The 20,625-nt window shown below is 39.2% G+C and overlaps 1 protein-coding gene across 1 annotated transcript; it reads left to right on the forward strand.

Annotated features, from left to right (window-relative positions):
* The first annotated feature begins 4,933 nt into the window (after positions 1-4,933).
* On the forward strand, positions 4,934-15,006 carry LOC106085389 (uncharacterized). The gene is made up of 5 exons (XM_013249612.2): positions 4,934-5,809; positions 11,827-12,469; positions 14,174-14,357; positions 14,425-14,676; positions 14,747-15,006. Exons 1-5 carry the CDS (start codon positions 4,990-4,992, stop codon positions 14,984-14,986), a joined length of 2,139 nt encoding a protein of 712 aa, XP_013105066.2. The 5' UTR covers positions 4,934-4,989; the 3' UTR covers positions 14,987-15,006.
* Positions 15,007-20,625: the final 5,619 nt, after the last annotated feature.

The raw sequence follows: 20,625 nt of genomic DNA on the forward strand, positions 1-20,625 counted from the left end.
TTCTTAGCACAGTTGTTGGAGTTCACAATAAAACATCTCATGCAAAATTTCAGCCAAATCGGATGAGATGCGCACTCCAGAAGCTCAAGAAATCAAGACACCAGATAGGTTTACATGACAGCTATACCAGGTTATGGACCGATTTCAACCATACCCAGCACAGTTGTTGGAAGTCATAACAAAGCACGTCATGCAAAATTTCAGCCAAATCGGATGAGAATTGCGCACTCTAGAAGCTCAAGAAATCAAGACCCCAGATAGGTTTATATGACAGGTATACCAGGTTATGGACCGATTTCAACCATATCCAGCACAGTTGTTGGACGTCATAACAAAGCACGTCCTGCAAAATTTCAGCCAAATCGGATGAGAATTGCGCACTCTAGAAGCTCAAGAAATCAAGACCCCAGATAGGTTTACATGACAGCTATACCAGGTTATGAACCGATTTCAACCATACCCAGCACAGTTGTTGGAAGGCATAATAAAACATCTTAGGCAAAATTTCAGCCAAATCGGACGAGAAATGCGCCCTCTAGAGGATCAAGACGTCAAGACCAAAGATATGTTTATATGGCAGCTATATCAATACATGGACCGATTTGGACCACTTACAATCCCAACTGACCTACACTAATAAAAAGTATTTATGCAAAATTTCAAGCGGCTAGCTTTACTCCTTCGAAAGTTAGCGTGCTTTCGACAGACAGACGGACGGACTGATGGACGGTCATGGCTAGATCGACTTAAAATGACACGACGATCAAGAATATATATACTTTATGGGGTCTCAGACGCATATTTCGAGGTGTTGCAAACAGAATGACGAAATTATTATACCCCCAGTCTATGCTGGAGGGTATAAAAATAAAGTAAATGTTTGAATTTCAATATACTACTGCTCTGAATAATGAACTTATGGAATTTCATCAAAATCGGACAAAAGAATCGAAGGTCAATTTCATAATCAGTTATTAACAATTTCCATATTAACCTACTATTAGTACGATTCTAAAGCGATAACGACAGACAGATGAACAGACATATCTATCCTGTCATAGAATATATTAAGTTAAATATTTGTATTAGGCTGATTTCCCAACAGAATAAAAATGTCAACACCCTTCACTTCTATGGCTTTGTTTATAATAAACATAATCTGCTATTGCTTATGGCAACACTGTACTTGCTGCCTACATTATACACCCTTTGCAATGCTTTGTGTACCAGGGTGCGTATGAACAACTATGTTTGGGTTCATTTATAGTAGAAAACTTTAATGTAACATAAGAATAATTTCATTTAACACCTCATTGTAAACACCTGTTGAGTATTGTTTTGCTATTACTCAACACACACACACTCTGTCTCTCTCTCTCTCTCTCTCCCTCTTCTATGCTCAACACCCATATGAGGCAACAGAAAAAGTCGGCAAAACACAAAACCCCCCACTACAATAACAAAACACAAGGCAACAGCTTCAACACTATACACACACACACACACACACACACACACTTATCCATTCATAGCAGGTTGATTTCATTTAGAAAAAGTTTAAAAGAGTTCTTGGTAGTTTTTTTGTTGGTTCCATGTGAAAAAAAAAAAACTTTTGTTGCTACACACCAAACAATTCTCATTCACTGCCAACACTCTATTCAAACCAAGCAAAGGAGTTAGTCATATGTTTGTGTGGTTGGCTTGTACGAGTGTGTGTGTGTTTGTGTGCGTTTGTTTTTGATTGTTGTGATTTCAATTGAATTCATTATTATTGAGTTTAAAACAAGTTTTCATTGGAGTTCTGTTCATTTCTGTGCCCGGCAACTTGAAAGACAAACGGAAAATTCAATTGAATTCTTTGCCAAGTGTTGTTTGTAGTTGAAATAAATGGCAAATGAATGTCTGTCTCCCTCTCAATGTTATCTGCTTTTTGGTTTTGTTGGGCGGGCAAGGAAGTGCATATTTGATTATGAGTTTTCTAAACCATAATGTGAGAGATATACCATAATGTGAAAGGATGATTGCCTTTTAAAGCTTCGATTATATGTGAACTAAAGAAGATTTTTTGGCAGATAATTGGACTTGGAAGAAAAACAAAAATAATGAAAAAGCTAAAGCACCCAGGATACACTAATAGAAGGTTAGGTCATATGCGAAAACATAAACTTGATAGGCCCCATAAACATTATTAAGCATGTCAAATCTACCAATTGAAAATGTCATCATATAGGAGAAACGCAGATTAGGTTAGATTGAAAGGAGGGTGCAGATATTAATCCGCCCCATGCCACTATGGACATACACCTAAGCCAGTAATCGGCTTATTGTGCGCTCTAAAAACTATAAAGTAACCTCTAAAAAGAAAATTTTAAGTTAGGAATTCGGTGCTACTTACAAAATCCTTAATTGTTTTTAATACCACTCCCCTAAGTTGCTTCATGTCTGGTATTGCGTCTTCACCTAAGTGCCGGTATCTGTCCTTAATTGTTTTCCATGCCTCTCCCCTAAGTTGGTCCATATCTGGTATTGTGTCTTCACCTAAGTTCCGGTATCTGTCCTTAATTGTTTTCCATGCCTCTCCCCTAAGTTGGTCCATATCTGGTATTGTGTCTTCACCTAAGTGCCGGTATCTGTCCTTAATTGTTTTCCATGCCACTCCCCCAAGTTGGTCCATGTCTGGTATTGTGTCTCCACCTAAGCGTCGGCATCTGTTGTAGGCGAAAGCCGGCCAATGACAAAGGAAATGCTCCAACGCCTCATAATCTATCCCACATGCCCTACATATCACATCACTTGCCGCACAGATTTTACATAAATGAGCTCGTAGTCCTATGTGTCCCGTTATGATACCGAGTGCTATACTGACCTTCCTTTCAGTAATAGCCTCGTCTTCTCACGATCTGGATCCCCCATAGGATTTTCTCCGTCTTACCTATCGTTTCGCTGTTCCACAATGTTGGATGCGCATTCGTCGCCCATTTCCTTAACTAGGACTGCGTTGACCCGAAAGGTTAACCAAGTTTATTGACGGTAGTCCTCTGGCCTTCGCCACCAAATCGTCTGCCCTTTCATTTCGCCTTACTCTGTTATGGCCCAACACCCAAACGATGCGGATGGTGTCATCTTCAGAGAAGGCGTGAATCTCCTTCTTACACTGCAAGACTGTTCTTGACCTTACCGTGCTGGTTGTTATTGCCCTTTTGGTCATTTTACTGCCCGCAAAAATGTTCACACTGGACGTCCTTGCGTTAGCACCACACCACTTCACGCATTCCATGATCGCCCGAATGTACGCCTGCAGGACCGTATTATGGTCGGGCAGTCTAAAACAGATCTTAGTCCCTTGGTTCTCAATGTAAACCCCCAGGCCCACTTTGTCCTCTATCTTTAATCCATCCGTGTAACATGATCTTCCAGATGGCAATACTAGGGTTCCATCAATCCAAGACTGTGCCGATGGGAGTAGTGTCTCGCACTCGACTTCATGGTTTATCTCAGGTATCCAATCGGAAACCTCTTCCCTTCCTTCTAGGTTTCCTATCGTCGCCTCGATTATAGCGCAAGGGTATGAGCTGCTCCCATTTTTAATCCTTTCTCCCATCGCCTTTAGTCTCATAGCCGCAGTGGCTGCCTCACACTTAATCTGTATGTCAATGGGTCGTATATCTAGAATAGTCTCCAGTGCCCTAGTGGGCGTAGTCCTCATCGCTCCGCTTATTCTCTGAACCTGTTGTATGGTCCTTATGTTGCACTTTTTCTCCATAGCCACTGAGGCGTAAGTAAGTATTGGTCTAATCACGCTCCTGTAGAGCCAGTGGACTATGCTAGGATTCAGGACTCATTTCGAGCCTACGGCCCGTCAACATAGTGCCCAACATCTGTGAGCCTTCTCAGTACGCTCCGGAATGTGACACTTCCCATCGCCTTAAGTCTCATAGCCGCAGTGGCTGCCTCACACTTAATCTGTATTTCAATGCGTCGGATATCTAGAATAGTCTCCAGTACTCTAGTGGGAGTGGTCCTCATCGCTACGCCTATGCCAAGACATCATATTCTCTGAACCTTTTGTATGGTCCTTATGTTGAACCTTTTCTCCATAGTAGTCCATCAAACTACTGAGGCGTAAGTGAGTATTGGTCTTATCACGCTCCTGTAGAGCCAGTGGACTATCCGCGGATTCAGGCCACATTTCGAGCCTACGGCTCGTCTACATAATGTCCAATAACTGAGAGCTTTTTCAGTACGCTCCTGAGTGTGACACTTCCAATTCAGTTTCCTGTCCAAGATCACACCTAAGTATTTGATCTTGTAAGATATCGAAATCATTTCTTTGAGGAAACGGGGTGCCTTAAATTTCCCCACCTTCGTCTTCCTCGTGAAAAGGCATATTTCAGTCTTCTCTGGGTTAACATTGAGACCTCTGGGTCTAGCCCAGTCATATGCCATATGCAAGACCCTTTCGGCCCTTCTACATAGCTCGTTCGGATCCTTATCCCTTAGAAGTTTTAAAACATCGTCCTTCGTAGCAGTCGGGTTCAAATCCCTCCTCAGTCAGCATCCGTGATAGGTCATTTATGGTGGTCACCCATAGGAGTGGCGATAAAAAAGGAGAAAACGTAAACAAAGAAAAAATGTAATAAGAGATAAGGTTTACATCCTCAATGCCAAGTTCTGCCAAAAATTAAAAAAAATTTTATGTCGGCTGATCGCTTGGCTTAACCTCCTTATTCAGCGAATCCTGCCTAGTACCCAAAGAGGGAAACAGGCAATGTGTGCCAACTAGGATTTCGTTAGGCCAAGCTCTTCAATTTAAATTTACCATCGATTAACTCATGACATTTACTTGCCTTTGATCCAAAATAATTTAAACTGATCAACATTTTAAAAAAATTTCAAAAATTTTTATAACATTTGCTTGAAATGTCAATGAAGGTCTTGACTTATTGTCAGTCCATTTTTAAATTTTTAAAAATTCATATTTTATTCGAAATGTATTTTTGCAAACTAATCTTCACCACTGCCTTACTTTTATTGACTGTGGCTGAATCTTTGGATACTACCGCAAGTTCTACATCCCAATGTTGTTGCAAAGTCTGTAAATGTGATGCAAGAGAAGAAAAGAATCTGCCTGACCCCTATCTTGAGAGATTGCTAAGAGAACGAAGAAAATCCATCGGTGAGCTACTGGCCAGCTTGCGAACATCTAACACTCAACCACAAGCTGATCAATGGAACAGTGAATCAAATATGAATTCTCAACAAGTGGAAGGAAATATTGCTGAGAATGCTGAACTTGAGGCAGAGCATCATGATGAGCCACAATATGGTGAAGCATCTGAATTGGAGATAGATGCGAATAGCGTTGACATTATTAAGACTCCCATGGAGGTTATGAAGAAGCAGCCAAAAACGGAAAGAAAAATAAATCAACCTCTAAGACCTTCCCCAGAAGCTAAAGGCTATCAGCAAAACTCTTTGGCAAATGAAAATTCGGACTATGATGAATTTAGAGGTCGTATTTTCCGACGTCGCAAACATCGAAATAGAAATCGAAACCGCAATAAAAATAGCAAAAATTCAAAAAAATCACCAATTATCACTAAGAGGAAAAGTATGCTCCCTAATGAAGTTGCAAGCAAAATGGAGTCAGAAGATAATTTTGACAATCATATTCACAGTCGTGAATCTGATCATAATTGGTCTAGTGTAAGCAGAAAACTTGTCAGCGATGAATTGGGCTCTGCTAGAAGAAGAAGGGCTGCGTTTGAGAACCAATTGGAAATGAAAACAGTGGGGAATGGGGAACAAGGTAAGTGTTGCAACAATTTTTGAATACCTCACCCTAGAAGTTAGGGTGTACTTAACTCGTCATTACTGGAGAAGCGTTATAACACTTCTAAGGGATAGGAGCTATCCGAATGAGCTATGCGGAGGGGTCCAAAGGATATTGCCAATGGCATACGACTGGGGCAGACTTAGGGGTCTGAATGACTGAGATCTGCTTGTTGACGAGAAAGATGAAATTGGGCGAATTTGAGGCGCCACATTTCCTCAACTAGAGAGATTTTGATATCCACCAAGGTCAAATACTTAGGAGTGATCTTGGATAGGAAATTGAACTGGAAGTTGAGTACTATGTAGAAGGGGTGTAGCTTAAAAATGGGTCCTGAATCGGAGGATACTTCACTGGCTCTACAGGAGCTTGATTCTTCAACTATATTCATATATCATCCACATTTCGATGACATCCAGTTACATCGTAATATAGTCCTATCTAGGTCAAACCCAACACCGGTTAGGTTAGGTTTAAGTAGCAGACTCACTTAGACGTTTTCGTCCATTGTGATACCACAGGAAGAGAAGAAAGAAGATGCCTTCTAGTTTCTACCGCTGAACGATCCAGATCTCTTTAAAAAGCCCAATAACTTGCGAATGTTCACATCCGCTAAATCAGACAGGTTCACAAAGAAATGGGAACCTAAAGTGGTACTCCTTCTGACCGCTAGTGTGGGGCACATACACACAAAAGGTGTTCTATATTCTCTTTTTCTTGGATGTCCTCACAGCTTCTGCAAAAGTCGTTGATGGCAACCTGTGATCTGTCACGATGGACACAATGACTGAGACGTCTGTTCTAGCCAATGACATTAAAGCAGTAGACCTCTTCAAGTCTAGATGAGGCCACATAGTTTTAGAATGCTCACAGTCCCCTCTTTGTGGTCATCTATCATTCGTTGTCCTTCGGGCCTGGTCCTGAAAACTTAGCTTACATGTCACTAGAGACATACCCACAGATTCCAGTATCCCTAGAATGTGTAGGATAGTTCCTAGTCTCGCAAACTCGTCCACTTTACAGTTCCCTGGGATATCTCGGTGGCCCGGCACCCAGAGCAGGTGAATTTTGAACTGTTCAGTTATCTGCTTATGGACAAAAAAAAAAAAAGAATTTGTGCAAAGTTTCAGCTCAATATCTCTGTTTTTAAAGAGTGTAACATGATTTCAACAGACAGACGGACGGACATGGCTAGATCGTATTAGATTTTTACGCAGATCAAGAATTTATATACTTTATAGGGTCGGAAATGGAAGATGGGCTATACCGGACTATATCTTGATATAGCCCCCATATAGACCGATCCGCCGATTTAAAGTCTCGCGCTCATAAAAGGCGCATTTATTATCCGATTTTGCTAAAATTTGGGACAGTGAGCTAAGTTAAGCCCCTCGTCATACTTCTGCAATATAGCACAGATCGGACCAGTTTTGGATATAGCTGCCATATAGACCAATTAGTCGATTTAAGGTTTTGGGCCTATAAAAGAGGCATTTATTGGCCGATGCCGCCGAAATTTGGGACAGTGAGTTAAATTAAGCCCCTTGACATACTTTTGCTATATAGCACAGATCGGTCCAGATTTGGATATAGCTGCCATATAGACCGATCTCTTGGTTTAAGGTTTTGGTCCCATAAAAGGCGCATTTATTGTCCGATGTCACCGTAATTTGGGACATTGAGTTGCGTTAAACCCTTCGACATTTTTCTTTAATTTGGCTCAGATCGGTCCAGATTTGCATATAGCTGTCATATAGACCGATCTCTCGATTTAAGGTTTTGGGGCCTTAAAGGCTCATTTTTTGTTCGATGTCGCCGAAATTTGTGACAGTGAGTTGTGTTAGGCCCTTCCACATATTTTTGCAATTTGGTCCAGATCGGTTCAGATTTGGATATAGCTGCCATATAGACCGATCGCTCGATTAAAGGTTTTGGGTCCATAAAAGGCGCATTTATTGTCCGATGTCGCCGACATTTGGGACAGTGAGTTACGTTAATCCCTTTGACATAGTTTTGCAATTTGGCTCAGATCGGTCCAGATTTGGATATAGCTGCCATATAGACCGATCCCTCGATTTAAGGTTTTGGGGCCATAAAAGACCCATTTATTGTCCGATGTCGCCGAAATTTGAGACATTGAGTTGTGTTGGACCCTTCGACATTTTTCTTTAATTTGGCTCAGATCGGTCCAGATTTGCATATAGCTGTCATATAGACCGATCTCTCGATTTAAGGTTTTGGGGCCTTAAAGGCTCATTTTTTGTTCGATGTCGCCGAAATTTGTGACAGTGAGTTGTGTTAGGCCCTTCCACATATTTTTGCAATTTGGTCCAGATCGGTTCAGATTTGGATATAGCTGCCATATAGACCGATCGCTCGATTAAAGGTTTTGGGTCCATAAAAGGCGCATTTATTGTCCGATGTCGCCGACATTTGGGACAGTGAGTTACGTTAATCCCTTTGACATAGTTTTGCAATTTGGCTCAGATCGGTCCAGATTTGGATATAGCTGCCATATAGACCGATCTCTTGATTTAAGGTTTTGGTGCCATAAAAGGCTCATTTTTTGTTCGATGTCGCCGAAATTTGGAACAATGAGTTGTGTTAAGCTCTTCGACATATTTCGGCAATTTGGCCCAGATCGGTTCAGATTTGGATATAGCTGCCATGTAGACCGATCTCTAGATATAAGGTTTTGGTCCCTTAAAAGGCTCATTTTTTGTTCGATGTCGCCGAAATTTGGAACAATGAGTTGTGTTAAGCTCTTCGACATATTTCGGCAATTTGGCCCAGATCGGTTCAGATTTGGATATAGCTGCCATATAGACCGATCTCTCGATTTAAGCTCTTGGGCCCATAAAAGGCGCATTTATTGTCCGATATCACCGATATTTAGGACAGTGAGTTGTGTTAGGCCCTTCTCCATCCTTCTGCAATTTGGCTCAGATCGGTCCAGATTTGGATATAGTTGCCATATAGACCGATCGCTCGATTAAATGTTTTGAGTCCATAAAAGGCGCATTTATTGTCCGATGTCGCCGACATTTGGGACAGTGAGTTATGTTAAGCCCTTTGACATAGTTTTGCAATTTGGCTCAGATCGGTCCAGATTTGGATATAGCTGTCATATAGACCGATCTCTCGGTTTAAGGTTTTGGTCCCATAAAAGGCACATTTATTGTCCGATGTCACCGTAATTTGGGACATTGAGTTGTGTTAGGCCTTTCGATATTCTTCTTCAATTTGGCTCAGATCGGTCCAGATTTGAATATAGCTGCCATGTAGACCGATCTCTAGATATAAGGTTTTGGTCCCTTAAAAGGCTCATTTTTTGTTCGATGTCGCCGAAATTTGGGACAATGAGTTGTGTTAAGCTCTTCGACATATTTCGGCAATTTGGCCCAGATCGGTTCAGATTTGGATATAGCTGCCATATAGACCGATCTCTCGATTTAAGCTCTTGGGCCCATAAAAGGCGCATTTATTGTCCGATTTCACCGAAATTTGGGACAGTAAGTTAAGTTAGGCCCTTCGACAAATGTTTGCAATTTGGCACAGATCGGTCCAGATTTAGATATAGCTGACTTATAGACCGATCTCTTGATTTATGGTTTTGGGCCCACAAAAGGCGCATTTATTGTCCGATTTCGCCGAAATTTGGGACATTGAGTTGTGTTAAACCCTTCGACATTTTTCTTTAATTTGGCTCAGATCGGTCCAGATTTGGATATAGCTGCCATATAGACCGATCTCTTGATTTAAGGTTTTGGGGCCATAAAAGGCTCATTTTTTGTTCGATGTCGCCGACATTTGGGACAGTGAGTTGTGTTAGGCCCTTCCACATATTTTTGCAATTTGGTGCAGATCGGTTCAGATTTGGATATAGCTGCCATATAGACCGATCTCTCGATTTAAGGTTTTGGGGCTATAAAAGGCGCATTTTTTGTTCGATGTCGCCGAAATTTGGGACAGTGGGTTAAGTTAAGCCTCTCGGCATATTTCTTCAATTTGGCTCAAATCGGTTCAGATTTGGATATAGCTGCCATATAGACCGATCTCTCGATTTAAGTTTTGAGCCCATAAAAGCCGCATTTATTGTCCGATTTCGCAAAAATTTGGGACAGAGTTGTGTTGGACCCTTCGACATTTTTCTTTAATTTGGCTCGGATCGGTCCAGATTTGGATATAGCTGCCATATAGACCGATCCCTGTATTTAAGGCGTTGGGTCCATAAAAGCCACATTTATTGTCCGAAGTTGCCGAAATTTGAGACAGTGAGTTCTGTTAGGCTCTCCAACATTCTTCTTCAATTTGGCCCAAATCGGTCCAGATTTGAATATAGCTGCCATATAGACCGATATCTCGATTTAAATTCGTGGCCCCATAAAAGGCGCATTTATAATCCGATTTCACTGAAATTTGACACAGTGACTGATGTTATGCTTTTCGACATCCGTATCGTGTATGGTTCAGATTGGTCTATATTTGGATATGGCTACCATAAAGACCAATATTTGTTCTACAAAATTGAACAATGATTTTTGGTATTTGGTCCAAATCGGAACATATTTCGATATGGCTGCTATGGGACATGAGGTATGTATTTTTTTTACCGCATTATGACAAAAGATGGTTTTCTTATATACCCGAGGTGGTGGGTATCCAAAGTTCGTCTTGGCCGAACATAACGTCTTTTTACTTGTTTATAGCCGTGGTAGAATTTTTGGGTAGAATTTTCTACATGATCATGCATGGCATGGTACCTCGCAAATGTCGCCAGCATTAAGAGGGATAACCACCGCTTTAAATTTTGTCCAGTGTTCTCGCCAGGATTCGAACGCAGTCGTTCAGCATTCGATATTCACATTCAGAAGCGGAAGAAGGCGCAGCGGGCCCGTTTTGGCTAGTATGTATATAAATTCCAAATGCCGCTTTGACTTCTTCAGCATTTGGAGATCGCGATTCTAAACCGATTAAACTAAAATTGTGCATATTAAGTTATGTTGCCATCAACAGATTTGGATCGCCTTTCACTTTATGTCTATGTGTTTATCTTCTACACATCACGCAATCCTTTTTAGACAAAAGTCAAATTTTAGAGGCTGTTTCTCCATTCTCAAACCCCACCAAAACACTTCAACGTATGAAAGACCACAGGGAATACTTCTCTAACAACGTAGATGAAAAACGGCACCCAGCTTTAAACAATGAGCATAGAATGATGTATCAAAGGAGTTTAAACATACCTAGTCATCATATACAAAGGCGTGTAATGCCTTCGCCAAATTATTCTCATAGTAATAAACATTTAAATATTCCCGAAGATAATGAAAACATGGACATGGTTGCCCTGGACTATAATGAAAATCCAATTTATAATCATAAGAGCATACCTAATTTCCAAGATGAGGGAAGAGTATATGAGTCTGTGGGGGATTCTAAGAATTCAAAATATTCGAGGCTCTCAAAAAACAACAAATATTTGGAAAGTGATTTCAAAGAAAATGAGTTGAGACAGCAAACATTCAATTCAAATGATGATAGAGAGCAGAATGATTTTGAAAAATCAGTAGAGTCATTAGCATCCAATGAAGAACGTGGGTATCAATCTCAAAATGCTTATAAAAATAAGTATACTTCAAAGGAATCACAGTATTCTAGAAAGACTAAATCTAATAAACCAAGAAGACCAAAAAAAAATCGAAATCACAACAAGAGAGTAGATAAAGACTTGGACTCACAATTTGAGAATAAAAAATCCTTTGAAGAATCTCAACCATATTGGGATCCAAGCTACCCTAGTCTAGGAAACATAAATGACAACTCTTTTAATGACAGGCACAATGAGCAATACAAAGTCCAATGGCCCACTACTTTATTTGATGGTCGTACTAGAGCTTGGTTAGAAGTTTTTGGTTTTAAAAAGAAGAATAATAAAAATTCCACAATACCTCAAAGTGGAAATTCTTTAAATCCTTCTTCTAATGTTACAGATGAGTATCGTAGAAAGATTGCGTTGCACTTTCGCAATGAAATTCTCCAGTGTAAAGCGTTTTCAAGTCTAGAGGACTTTCTAAATTCTTTACCAAAAAATGAAACATCAAATGTTAAGAGAGAAGAAGAAACAGAAGAAATTAATGAAGAGTTTAGCACAAGGAATATTCATGAGTTTATAACAGAAAATCCAGAATTCCATATCACAACCAAGAGATCAAATAACACCTTAAGCAAGTCACATGAAGAACTCGATGTGCCACCTACAAAGTGGCCATCAACTAATGATTCCCATAATGATGATGATTATGAGGATGAAGAGGAATACTATGAAGATATTGATTTTGGTAATACAACAGCAACAGATGCTTCAAAGATTGATCCAGAGACCATTACAAAAGATTTGCCAGTTGTTTCTAAGGACTCCTTTATGTCCGACAGAGAAAAGAATTACAAACTTAATATAAGCATTAATGCTAAGGTCAATGGTAATACTACGAATAAGATGTTCTATGGAAATGGTTCGCTTTGTATTAACCCTGCCTATGAAGGTGATCGTTCCGCACAACATTCCGATTTGGCATCATTAGAGCATGGAGAGGAGTATAGTAGTTTTGTAGACAATATGAAGACAAAGCAAAGGTAAGTTGTATACTGTTTTATAAAGAATTTTTTATACTAACCATTGCAGGATGGCGGTGGATAGTTTCTGGAAGATCTAAATTAAATACCGCTAGAGGCATACATACAGATTTCTACATACAATACAATTTCTCCTGAATTGTATACAGTAGAGTATTGTCTTGCAAAATCGTTTACTGTACAATAATCCTCTGGAGTATCTCTATGGTCCTGCAACCAAAACGTTAAAAATTTTTAACTGTACATTAGGGTGGCTTTATCTCAAAGTGGCTTTTTGGCTAAAACTTCCATCTTGATAGATTTTAAGATTCCCAAAATGTAATGCAATTGGATGATGTTAGCACGTACTGCTGGGGCCTCAAAGTTTTGAAAATCTCAATTTTTTGGTTATTGGCGACTTTAGGTACTTCGGCGATTCGTATCTCTGAAACGGCTAAAGCTATGTGCCCGTGTCAAACATTAAATTAAAGGCCACCCTTTTTTAACTTAACCTAATGAAGACACAACAACTAAATCTGTCTTTTCTTCTTTCCTCTCTCTAAAACAGATTTTTTTAGCATTAAAAAACATTCGACAAGACAGACATCGTTCAGAATTCTTTCAGACATCGTTCAGAATTCTTGCAGAACTGTCGGAACCAAAAATTCCTTCAGACAAACAGTTCATAAATCCTCTCGAACGGTCGAAAAAATCAAAAAACCCATGTGGAAAGACGGTCAGAAATCGTTCAGAATTCTTTCAGAACTGTTGGAACAAAAATTCCTTCAGACAAACAGACCAGAAATCGTTCAGAATTGTCGGAAGAAAAATTCAAAAAAACCCCATACGAAAAAGCAGTCAGAAATCATTCTGAACTGTCGGATCAAAACTTCCCTCAGAATTTCGAACAGAATTCGGAACGAATTCTTTAAGATCTTGTCGGAAATCTTCAGAATTTGTTCAGATTTGCCTGGCATCAGATATTTGGTTTGCTGGGAACCATACGAAAAAGCAGTCAGAAATCATTCAGAACTGTCGGAACAAAACTTCCCTCAGAATTTCGAACAGAATTCGGTACGAATTCGTTAAGATCTTGTCGGAAGTCTTCAGAATTTGTTCAGATTTGCTTGACATCAGATATTTGGTTTGCTGGGAACATTAGCGGACGACTACCACGGAACAATGGGCAGAGACATGAGGACAGCACATTGGCTAGGGTTGTCGCAGCATTAGTGTGATTTGGGAAAGCTCTCTTGAGGCACAGTGGACAGAATGACACAAATAGACTCGTTACAATATGTTGGACGGTTCTTCCGATTAAAGGTGTTTGGCCCCTAAATGGCAGGTGTCATTCGATTGCGATGAAACTTAAAACAGTAAGTTTTATTCGATTCTGAAACATTCTTGCGGAATATAGCAAAAATCAAATCATATTTTTAATATAACTGGGATATTGACCGATTTCGAGATTTGGGGTTTTGGATCCATAAAAGGTTATTGTAATCCATTCCAAAATATTTTCGAACAGTTAGTTATTTTGGATCAAACGATATCCTTTCCTGATCTAATAATGTTCGAACCTCAATATGGAATAGCTGCGTATAGAACAATCTTCCGAATAATTTTTTAAATTCATAAATAGCGCATTTTTTCATCATTCTTCGACAAAGAACTTTTTTATTCTTTTTTGATTTTTTTCGATTACTCTCATTTTTCTTTCTTTAGCAACCCTAAGGAGAATGCAAATCCTCTTGATGTTAGCCCTGACAAATTATCCTCAAATATTGTGGAGAAAGTATTTCAATCAGTGCGTGATCATCCACAGCTGAAAGTCCTATGGCCAAGTTTGAAGAACAATCAGCTTCCAGAAAGAACACAAATGCCTCGCTTCAATGCTCTGAGGAATCAGGCAAGTGCAATGGAAATGCTTCAAAATTACGGAAGAGAATAATAAGTCCAACATTTCTAATATCCAGGATAATGAGCAGCATATACAACACAGTGAACAGCTGATGAGGGAAGCTCTGAATATTTTGAATAATGCCATAGATCAAAAATTGCATAGCAAATCTTGTGTTCCTTTGAGTTCAGATTTAAGGGAATTCTACAATCTCATATTGCGTACTAATGAAGAACAAAGGCGTGAACGTGAAAAAAGACAGACTGAAAGGGGAAAATTAAGAAAGGAGGATGGTGAAAACAGTAAAATATATAACAATGGTAAAGTTGTAAGTTTTTTTTTAATTTTAGAAAAAGTATAAAAAGAAAGGTTATATTATGTTTTAAAAAATCTTCTAGCTTAATAAAGATGATGGCCAATGGAAAGAAAACTCCTTAATGGACTTGCAAAATGAGGATGGCGTCGATGCTAAGCTTAGAAGAGAGCTTTTGAATCGAAAATATTTGGGAACTAATCTAAATGACCTTGAGCTGCTGGAACAGTTGTACTCTCCAGAATTTTCCAAGCTGCTTAAGGCATGCGAACTCTATCGCGAAATAAGCAAAGTTTTTGGAAGAAAGGAAAACTTAAATTTGTGATCTGGCAAATATTTTTTTAATTAATTTGTTATATCCTTATACACATACCTTAATATTTTATATTACAATATTTATTTTTAAACTATGTTAACACAACAATTAAAATACGAACAATGTTATTTTTTTATACAATAACTAGCTGACCCGGGCTCGCTCCGCTGTGCCTTCTTTTACTTTATATGGAACAAAAGTTTCCTTGGAATATCGAAGATGTTTTAGTGAAATACCATGCTAACTTGACTAAGAGTTTAACAATATAAGTGCCTTTATCTTAATCCCATATGATCTTTATTGATCTACGAATTAACCCTCCGATGAGTGACAGTTTTGAACTTCACGGCCGTGTGAAAAGGTCCCTACGGACCTTTTTTGTAAATCATAATTTTTTCAATTTTTTTTAATTTTTTTTTTTGCTTGAATTTTCTTAAGACTATTATAAAAAAAATTAAAAATTATTGTTGTGTTCTTCTTGCCCCTGCCCTGTGCGCAAGTGTTGCAGCAATGTAAAAGTGTGCTATGTTCTCCGCAAACAGCGTTGCCGCAGCCGAAGAAGTATGCCTGCGTTTTCCGCTGCCGCCCGTACTCAGAAAGGCAAAGCCTACATGACGGTCTACTTGACCTAGACGCAAATGACGGTACATTGCTTTCCATCGGTCTTGGTAATACCTGAAATGAAAAGAAAAATAAACAAGTATTCAGACCATAATAAACACGTATTTTGATGGTCAAGAGTGGATCCGTCGTACAAATTTTCAGGCAAATCGGATAATAATTGCGACCTCTAGAGGCTCAATGACCCTCTAGAGTGCGTAATTCTCATCCGATTTGACTGAAATTTTGCACCTGGTGTTTTGGTATCACTTTCAACAACTGTGCTAAGTATGGTTCAAATCGGTTCCTAACCTGATATAGCTTTTATATAAACCGATCTGGGGTCTTGACTTCTTGAGCCACTAGAGGGCGCAATTCTTATCCGATTTGGCTGAAATTTTGCACGTGGTGTTTTGGTATCACTTCCAATAACTGTGTTAAGTATGGTTCAAATCGGTTAATAACCTGATATAGCAGTCATATAAACCGATCTTGGATCTTGACTTCTTGAGCTTCTAAAGGGCGCAATTCTCATCCGATTTGGCTGCAATTTCGCATGAGGTGCTTTATTATGACTTCCAACATCTGTGCTGAGTATGGTTCAAATCGGTTCATAACCTGATATAGCTGCCATATAAACCGATATTGGATCTTGACTTCTTGAGCCTCTAGAGGGCGCACTTCTCATCCGACTTGGCTGAAATTTTCCATGAGGTGTTTTGTTATGACTTCCAATAATTGTGTTAAGCATAGCGCAAATCGATGCATAACCTGATATAGCTGCCATATAAACCGGTCTACCGATTATGCTTCTTGAGTCCCTACAAGGTGCAATTCTTATCCGAATGGGCTGAAATAATACCCAATGACTTCTACTACAGTCTTTAACATTCGATTCATTAATGGTTCGAATCGGACTATGACTTGAAAAATAGCTTAACAATCCTTATCCATTATTCTTTGTTCGCGTAAAAAGGGACAGCGCGCAAAGAACTCGACAAATACAATCCATGGTGGAGGGTATATAAGATTCGGCCCAGCCGAACTTACCACGCTCTTACTTGTCATTGCTACTTCATTAAATTTCCATAAAGCCAGCCTACTTCAATAAACATAAACAATCCATTTTAGTACAAAATTTTTTAATAAAGTTAAGACACTTGGAATAAACGCTTCAATGAACGCAGCAGCTCACTCTTTCACTTATAATGATGAAAACTTTTTGGCAACAAATGGAAATTTCATATCGGAAAACCTTGAAACAATAGAGCTACAGATTACAACAGAAATTTGAATAGAAGAACTGCCAGAGTCTCTCCATTCAAGTGAAACATTCAGGCTTTTGGGTGTTTTGTAGAAATGTTTGCCTTAATTCATTGACTTAATAACGAAATCATTTGTAAATGATGATGATAATGATGATGATGATGAAGAAGAAGACTTACTTACTGCACCGAGCTGTTATGAAGGGGTGGGGGCCAGTCAGCCAGTCAGGCAGTCGACAAAGAACGAGTTGTGCCCCAACAAAGTTATTAACAATAATCATATACAGAAAACATTAAATGAACATATTCATTGAGAAAGTTTCTCCTTGAGCTAAATCACAGCAAGCTAGCAAAAGCGTTGGTGTGAGAGAAACAAAAAAAAAAAAAAAACAGAAATCAAAGTTAAATAATTAAAAAGGCAAATGTGTTACCTTTTCAAGTTGAGGCACTATAAAATATTTCAACATCAGCAGCCAAGCATTGCCTTTACAATCCTTTAAACGTTGCAAAATGCTTTCGTCTTGCCTTTGCCTCTCTTCTGCTACCTCCTATTGGTAGCAACAAATTGTAGACGTAATTTGTGAAACGTTTTCAATATGATTACAACCTAGGCGTTGATATGGTGCTACTGAAAAAATACCCGGAAAGGTAGAAACGGTTAACCGGTTTTAAACTAAGGGGGAGAACATTTTGAGTTTTAGAATCCATAATAAACAAGATCGGCCGGGGCTAATCTAGGAAACCCACCACCATGGATTCTCCTAAAACTTTATACAATGTTGTTGTAGTATATTTACCTCATGGCGACTTTGAGCCTTTAGAGTGTGATATTGCGGATTTATTGGTCCGTTATTCTAATCTTCTTATATATAACAAGTAAAAGCGTGATAAGTTCGGCCGGGCCGAATCTTATATACCCTCCACCGTGGATCGCATTTGTCGAGTTGTTTTCCCGGCATCACTTCTTAGGATAAAAAGGATATAAGAAAAGAGTTGATCTGCTATTAAAACGATATCAAGATATGGTCCGGTTCGGACCACAATTAAATTATATGTTGGAGACCTGTGTAAAATTTCAGCCAATTCGTATAAGAATTGCGCCCATTGGGGCTCACGAAGTAAAATAGAGAGAACGATTTATATGGGATCTGTATCGGGCTATACACCGATTCAGAACACAATAAACACGTTTGTTGATGGTCATGAGAGGATCCGTCGTACAAAATTTCAGGCATATCGGATAATAATTGCGACCTCTAGGGGTCAAGAAGTCAAGATCCCAGGTCGGTTTATATAACAGCTATATCAGGTTATGAACCGATTTGAACCTTATTTGACGCAGTTGTTGAAAGTAAGAATAAAATACGTCATGCAAAATTTCAGCCAAATCGGATAAGAATTGCGCACTCTAGAGGCTCAAGAAGTCAAGACCCAAGATCGGTTTATATGGCAGCTATATAAGGTTACGGACCGATTTGAACTATATTTGGCATAGTTGTTGAATATAATAACAAAACACGTCGTGCAAAATTTCATTTCAATCGGATAAGAATTGCGCACTCTAGAGGCTCAAGAAGTCAAGACCCAAGATCGGTTTATATGGCAGCTATATCATGTTAGGGACCGATTTGAACTATACTTGGCACAGTTGTTGAATATAATAACAAAACACGTCGTGCAAAATTTCATTTCAATCGGATAAGAATTGCGCACTCTAGAGGCTCAAGAAGTCAAGACCCAAGATCGGTTTATATGGCAGCTATATCAGGTTATGGGCCGATTTGAACCATACTTGGCAAAGTTGTTGGATATAATAACAGAACACGTCGTGCAAAATTTCATTCTGATCGGATAAGAATTGCGCACTCTAGAGGCTCAAGAAGTCAAGACCCAAGATCGGTTTATATGGCAGCTATATCAAAACATGGACCGATATGGCCCATTTACAATACCAACCGACCTACACTAATAAGAAGTATTTGTGCAAAATTTTAAGCGGCTAGCTTTACTCCTTCGGAAGTTAGCGTGCTTTCGACAGACAGACAGACGGACGGACGGACAGACGGACGGACATGGCTAGATCGACATTAAAAATTTGACGACGATCAAGAATATATATACTTTATGGGGTCTCAGACGAATATTTCGAGTAGTTACAATCAGAATGACGAAATTAGTATACCCCCCATCTTATGGTGGAGGGTATAAAAACAAACAAACACAAATTGATTTTTATATATAAGATTCAATGTAATTTTCATTATTATACCCTCCATCATAGGATGGGGGTACTAATTTCGTCATTCTGTTGGTAACACCTCGAAATATTCATCTAAGTCCCTATAAAGTATACATATTCTTGATCATCATGGCATTTTAAGTCGAACTAGCCATGTCCGGCCGTCTGTCTTTCGAAAGCACGCTAACTTTCGAAGGAGTAAAGCACAATTTTTACACAAATACCTTTGAATAGTGTAAGTCGGTTGAGATTGTAAATGGGCCAAATCGGTCCATTTTTTGATATAGTTGCCATATAAACCGATCTTGGGTCTTGACTTCTTGAGCCTCTAGAGGGCGCAATTTTCATCCGATTTGGCTGAAATTTTGCACCTGGTGTTTTGGTATCACTTCCAACAACTGTGCTATGTATGGTTCAAATCGGTTCATAACCTGATATAGCTTTTATATAAACCGATCTGGGATCTTGCCTCTAGAGGGCGCAAATCTCATCCGATTTGGCTGAAATTTTGCACCTGGTGTTTTGATATCACTTTTAACAACTGTGCTAAGTATGATTCAAATCGGTTCCTAGCCTGATATAGCTTTCATATAAACCGATCTGGGATCTTGACTTCTTGAGCCTCTAGAGTGCGCAATTCTCGTCCGATTTGACTGAAATATTGCACCTGGTGTTTTGGTATCACTTTTAACTACTGTGCTAAGTATGGTTCAAATCGGTTCCTAACCTGATATAGCTGTCATATAAACCGATCTTGGGTCTTGACTTCTTGAGCTATAGAGGGCGCAATTCTCATCCGATTTGTCTGAAATTTGGCATGAAGTGTTTTGTCATGACTTCCAATAACTGTACGAAGTATGATGCAAATCGGTTCATAACCTGATATAGCTGCCATATAAACCGATCTGGGGTCTTGACTTTTTGAACCTCTAGAGGGCGCAATTCTCATTTGATTGGACAGAAATTTTGTACAACGGCTTTTGTTAGTGCAGGTCGATTGGGATTGTAAATGGGCCACATCGGTCCATGTTTTGATATAGCTGTCATATAAACCTATCTTGGATCTTGACTTCTTGAGCCTCTAGAGGGCGCAATTCTCATCCGATTTGGCTGCAATTTTGCATGAGGTGTTTTGTTATGATTTACAATAACTGTACTAAGTATGGTTCAAATCGGTTCATAACCTGATATAGCTGCCATATAAATCGATCTGGGATCTTGACTTCCTGAGCCTCTAAAGGGCGCAATTCAAATCCGATTTGGCAGAAATTTGGCATGACGTGTTTTGGTATAACTTCCAACAACTGTGCTTAGTATGGCTCAAATTGATATATAACCTAATGTAGCTGCCATATAAACTGATCTGGGATCTTGATTTCTTAAGCCTCTAGAGGGCGCAATTCTCATCCGATTTGGCTGAAATTTTTGCATGAGTTGTTTTGTTATGACTTCCAATAACTGTACTAAGTATGATACAAATCGGTACATAACCTGTTATAGCTGCCATATAAACCGATCTGGGATCTTGCCTCTAGAGGGCGCAC

This window comes from Stomoxys calcitrans, chromosome 5 (assembly GCF_963082655.1).
Source record: "Stomoxys calcitrans chromosome 5, idStoCalc2.1, whole genome shotgun sequence".
NCBI classification, from domain to species: Eukaryota; Metazoa; Arthropoda; class Insecta; order Diptera; family Muscidae; genus Stomoxys; species Stomoxys calcitrans.

Coding starts and splice junctions, on each gene's coding strand:
- LOC106085389 (XM_013249612.2), top strand. CDS start 4,990: ATGTATTTTTGCAAACTAATCTTCACCACTGCCTTACTTTTATTGACT. Junction 12,470..14,173: donor AATATGAAGACAAAGCAAAG/GTAAGTTGTATA, acceptor TTCTTTCTTTAG/CAACCCTAAGGAGAATGCAA. Junction 14,358..14,424: donor TCAATGCTCTGAGGAATCAG/GCAAGTGCAATG, acceptor TCTAATATCCAG/GATAATGAGCAGCATATACA.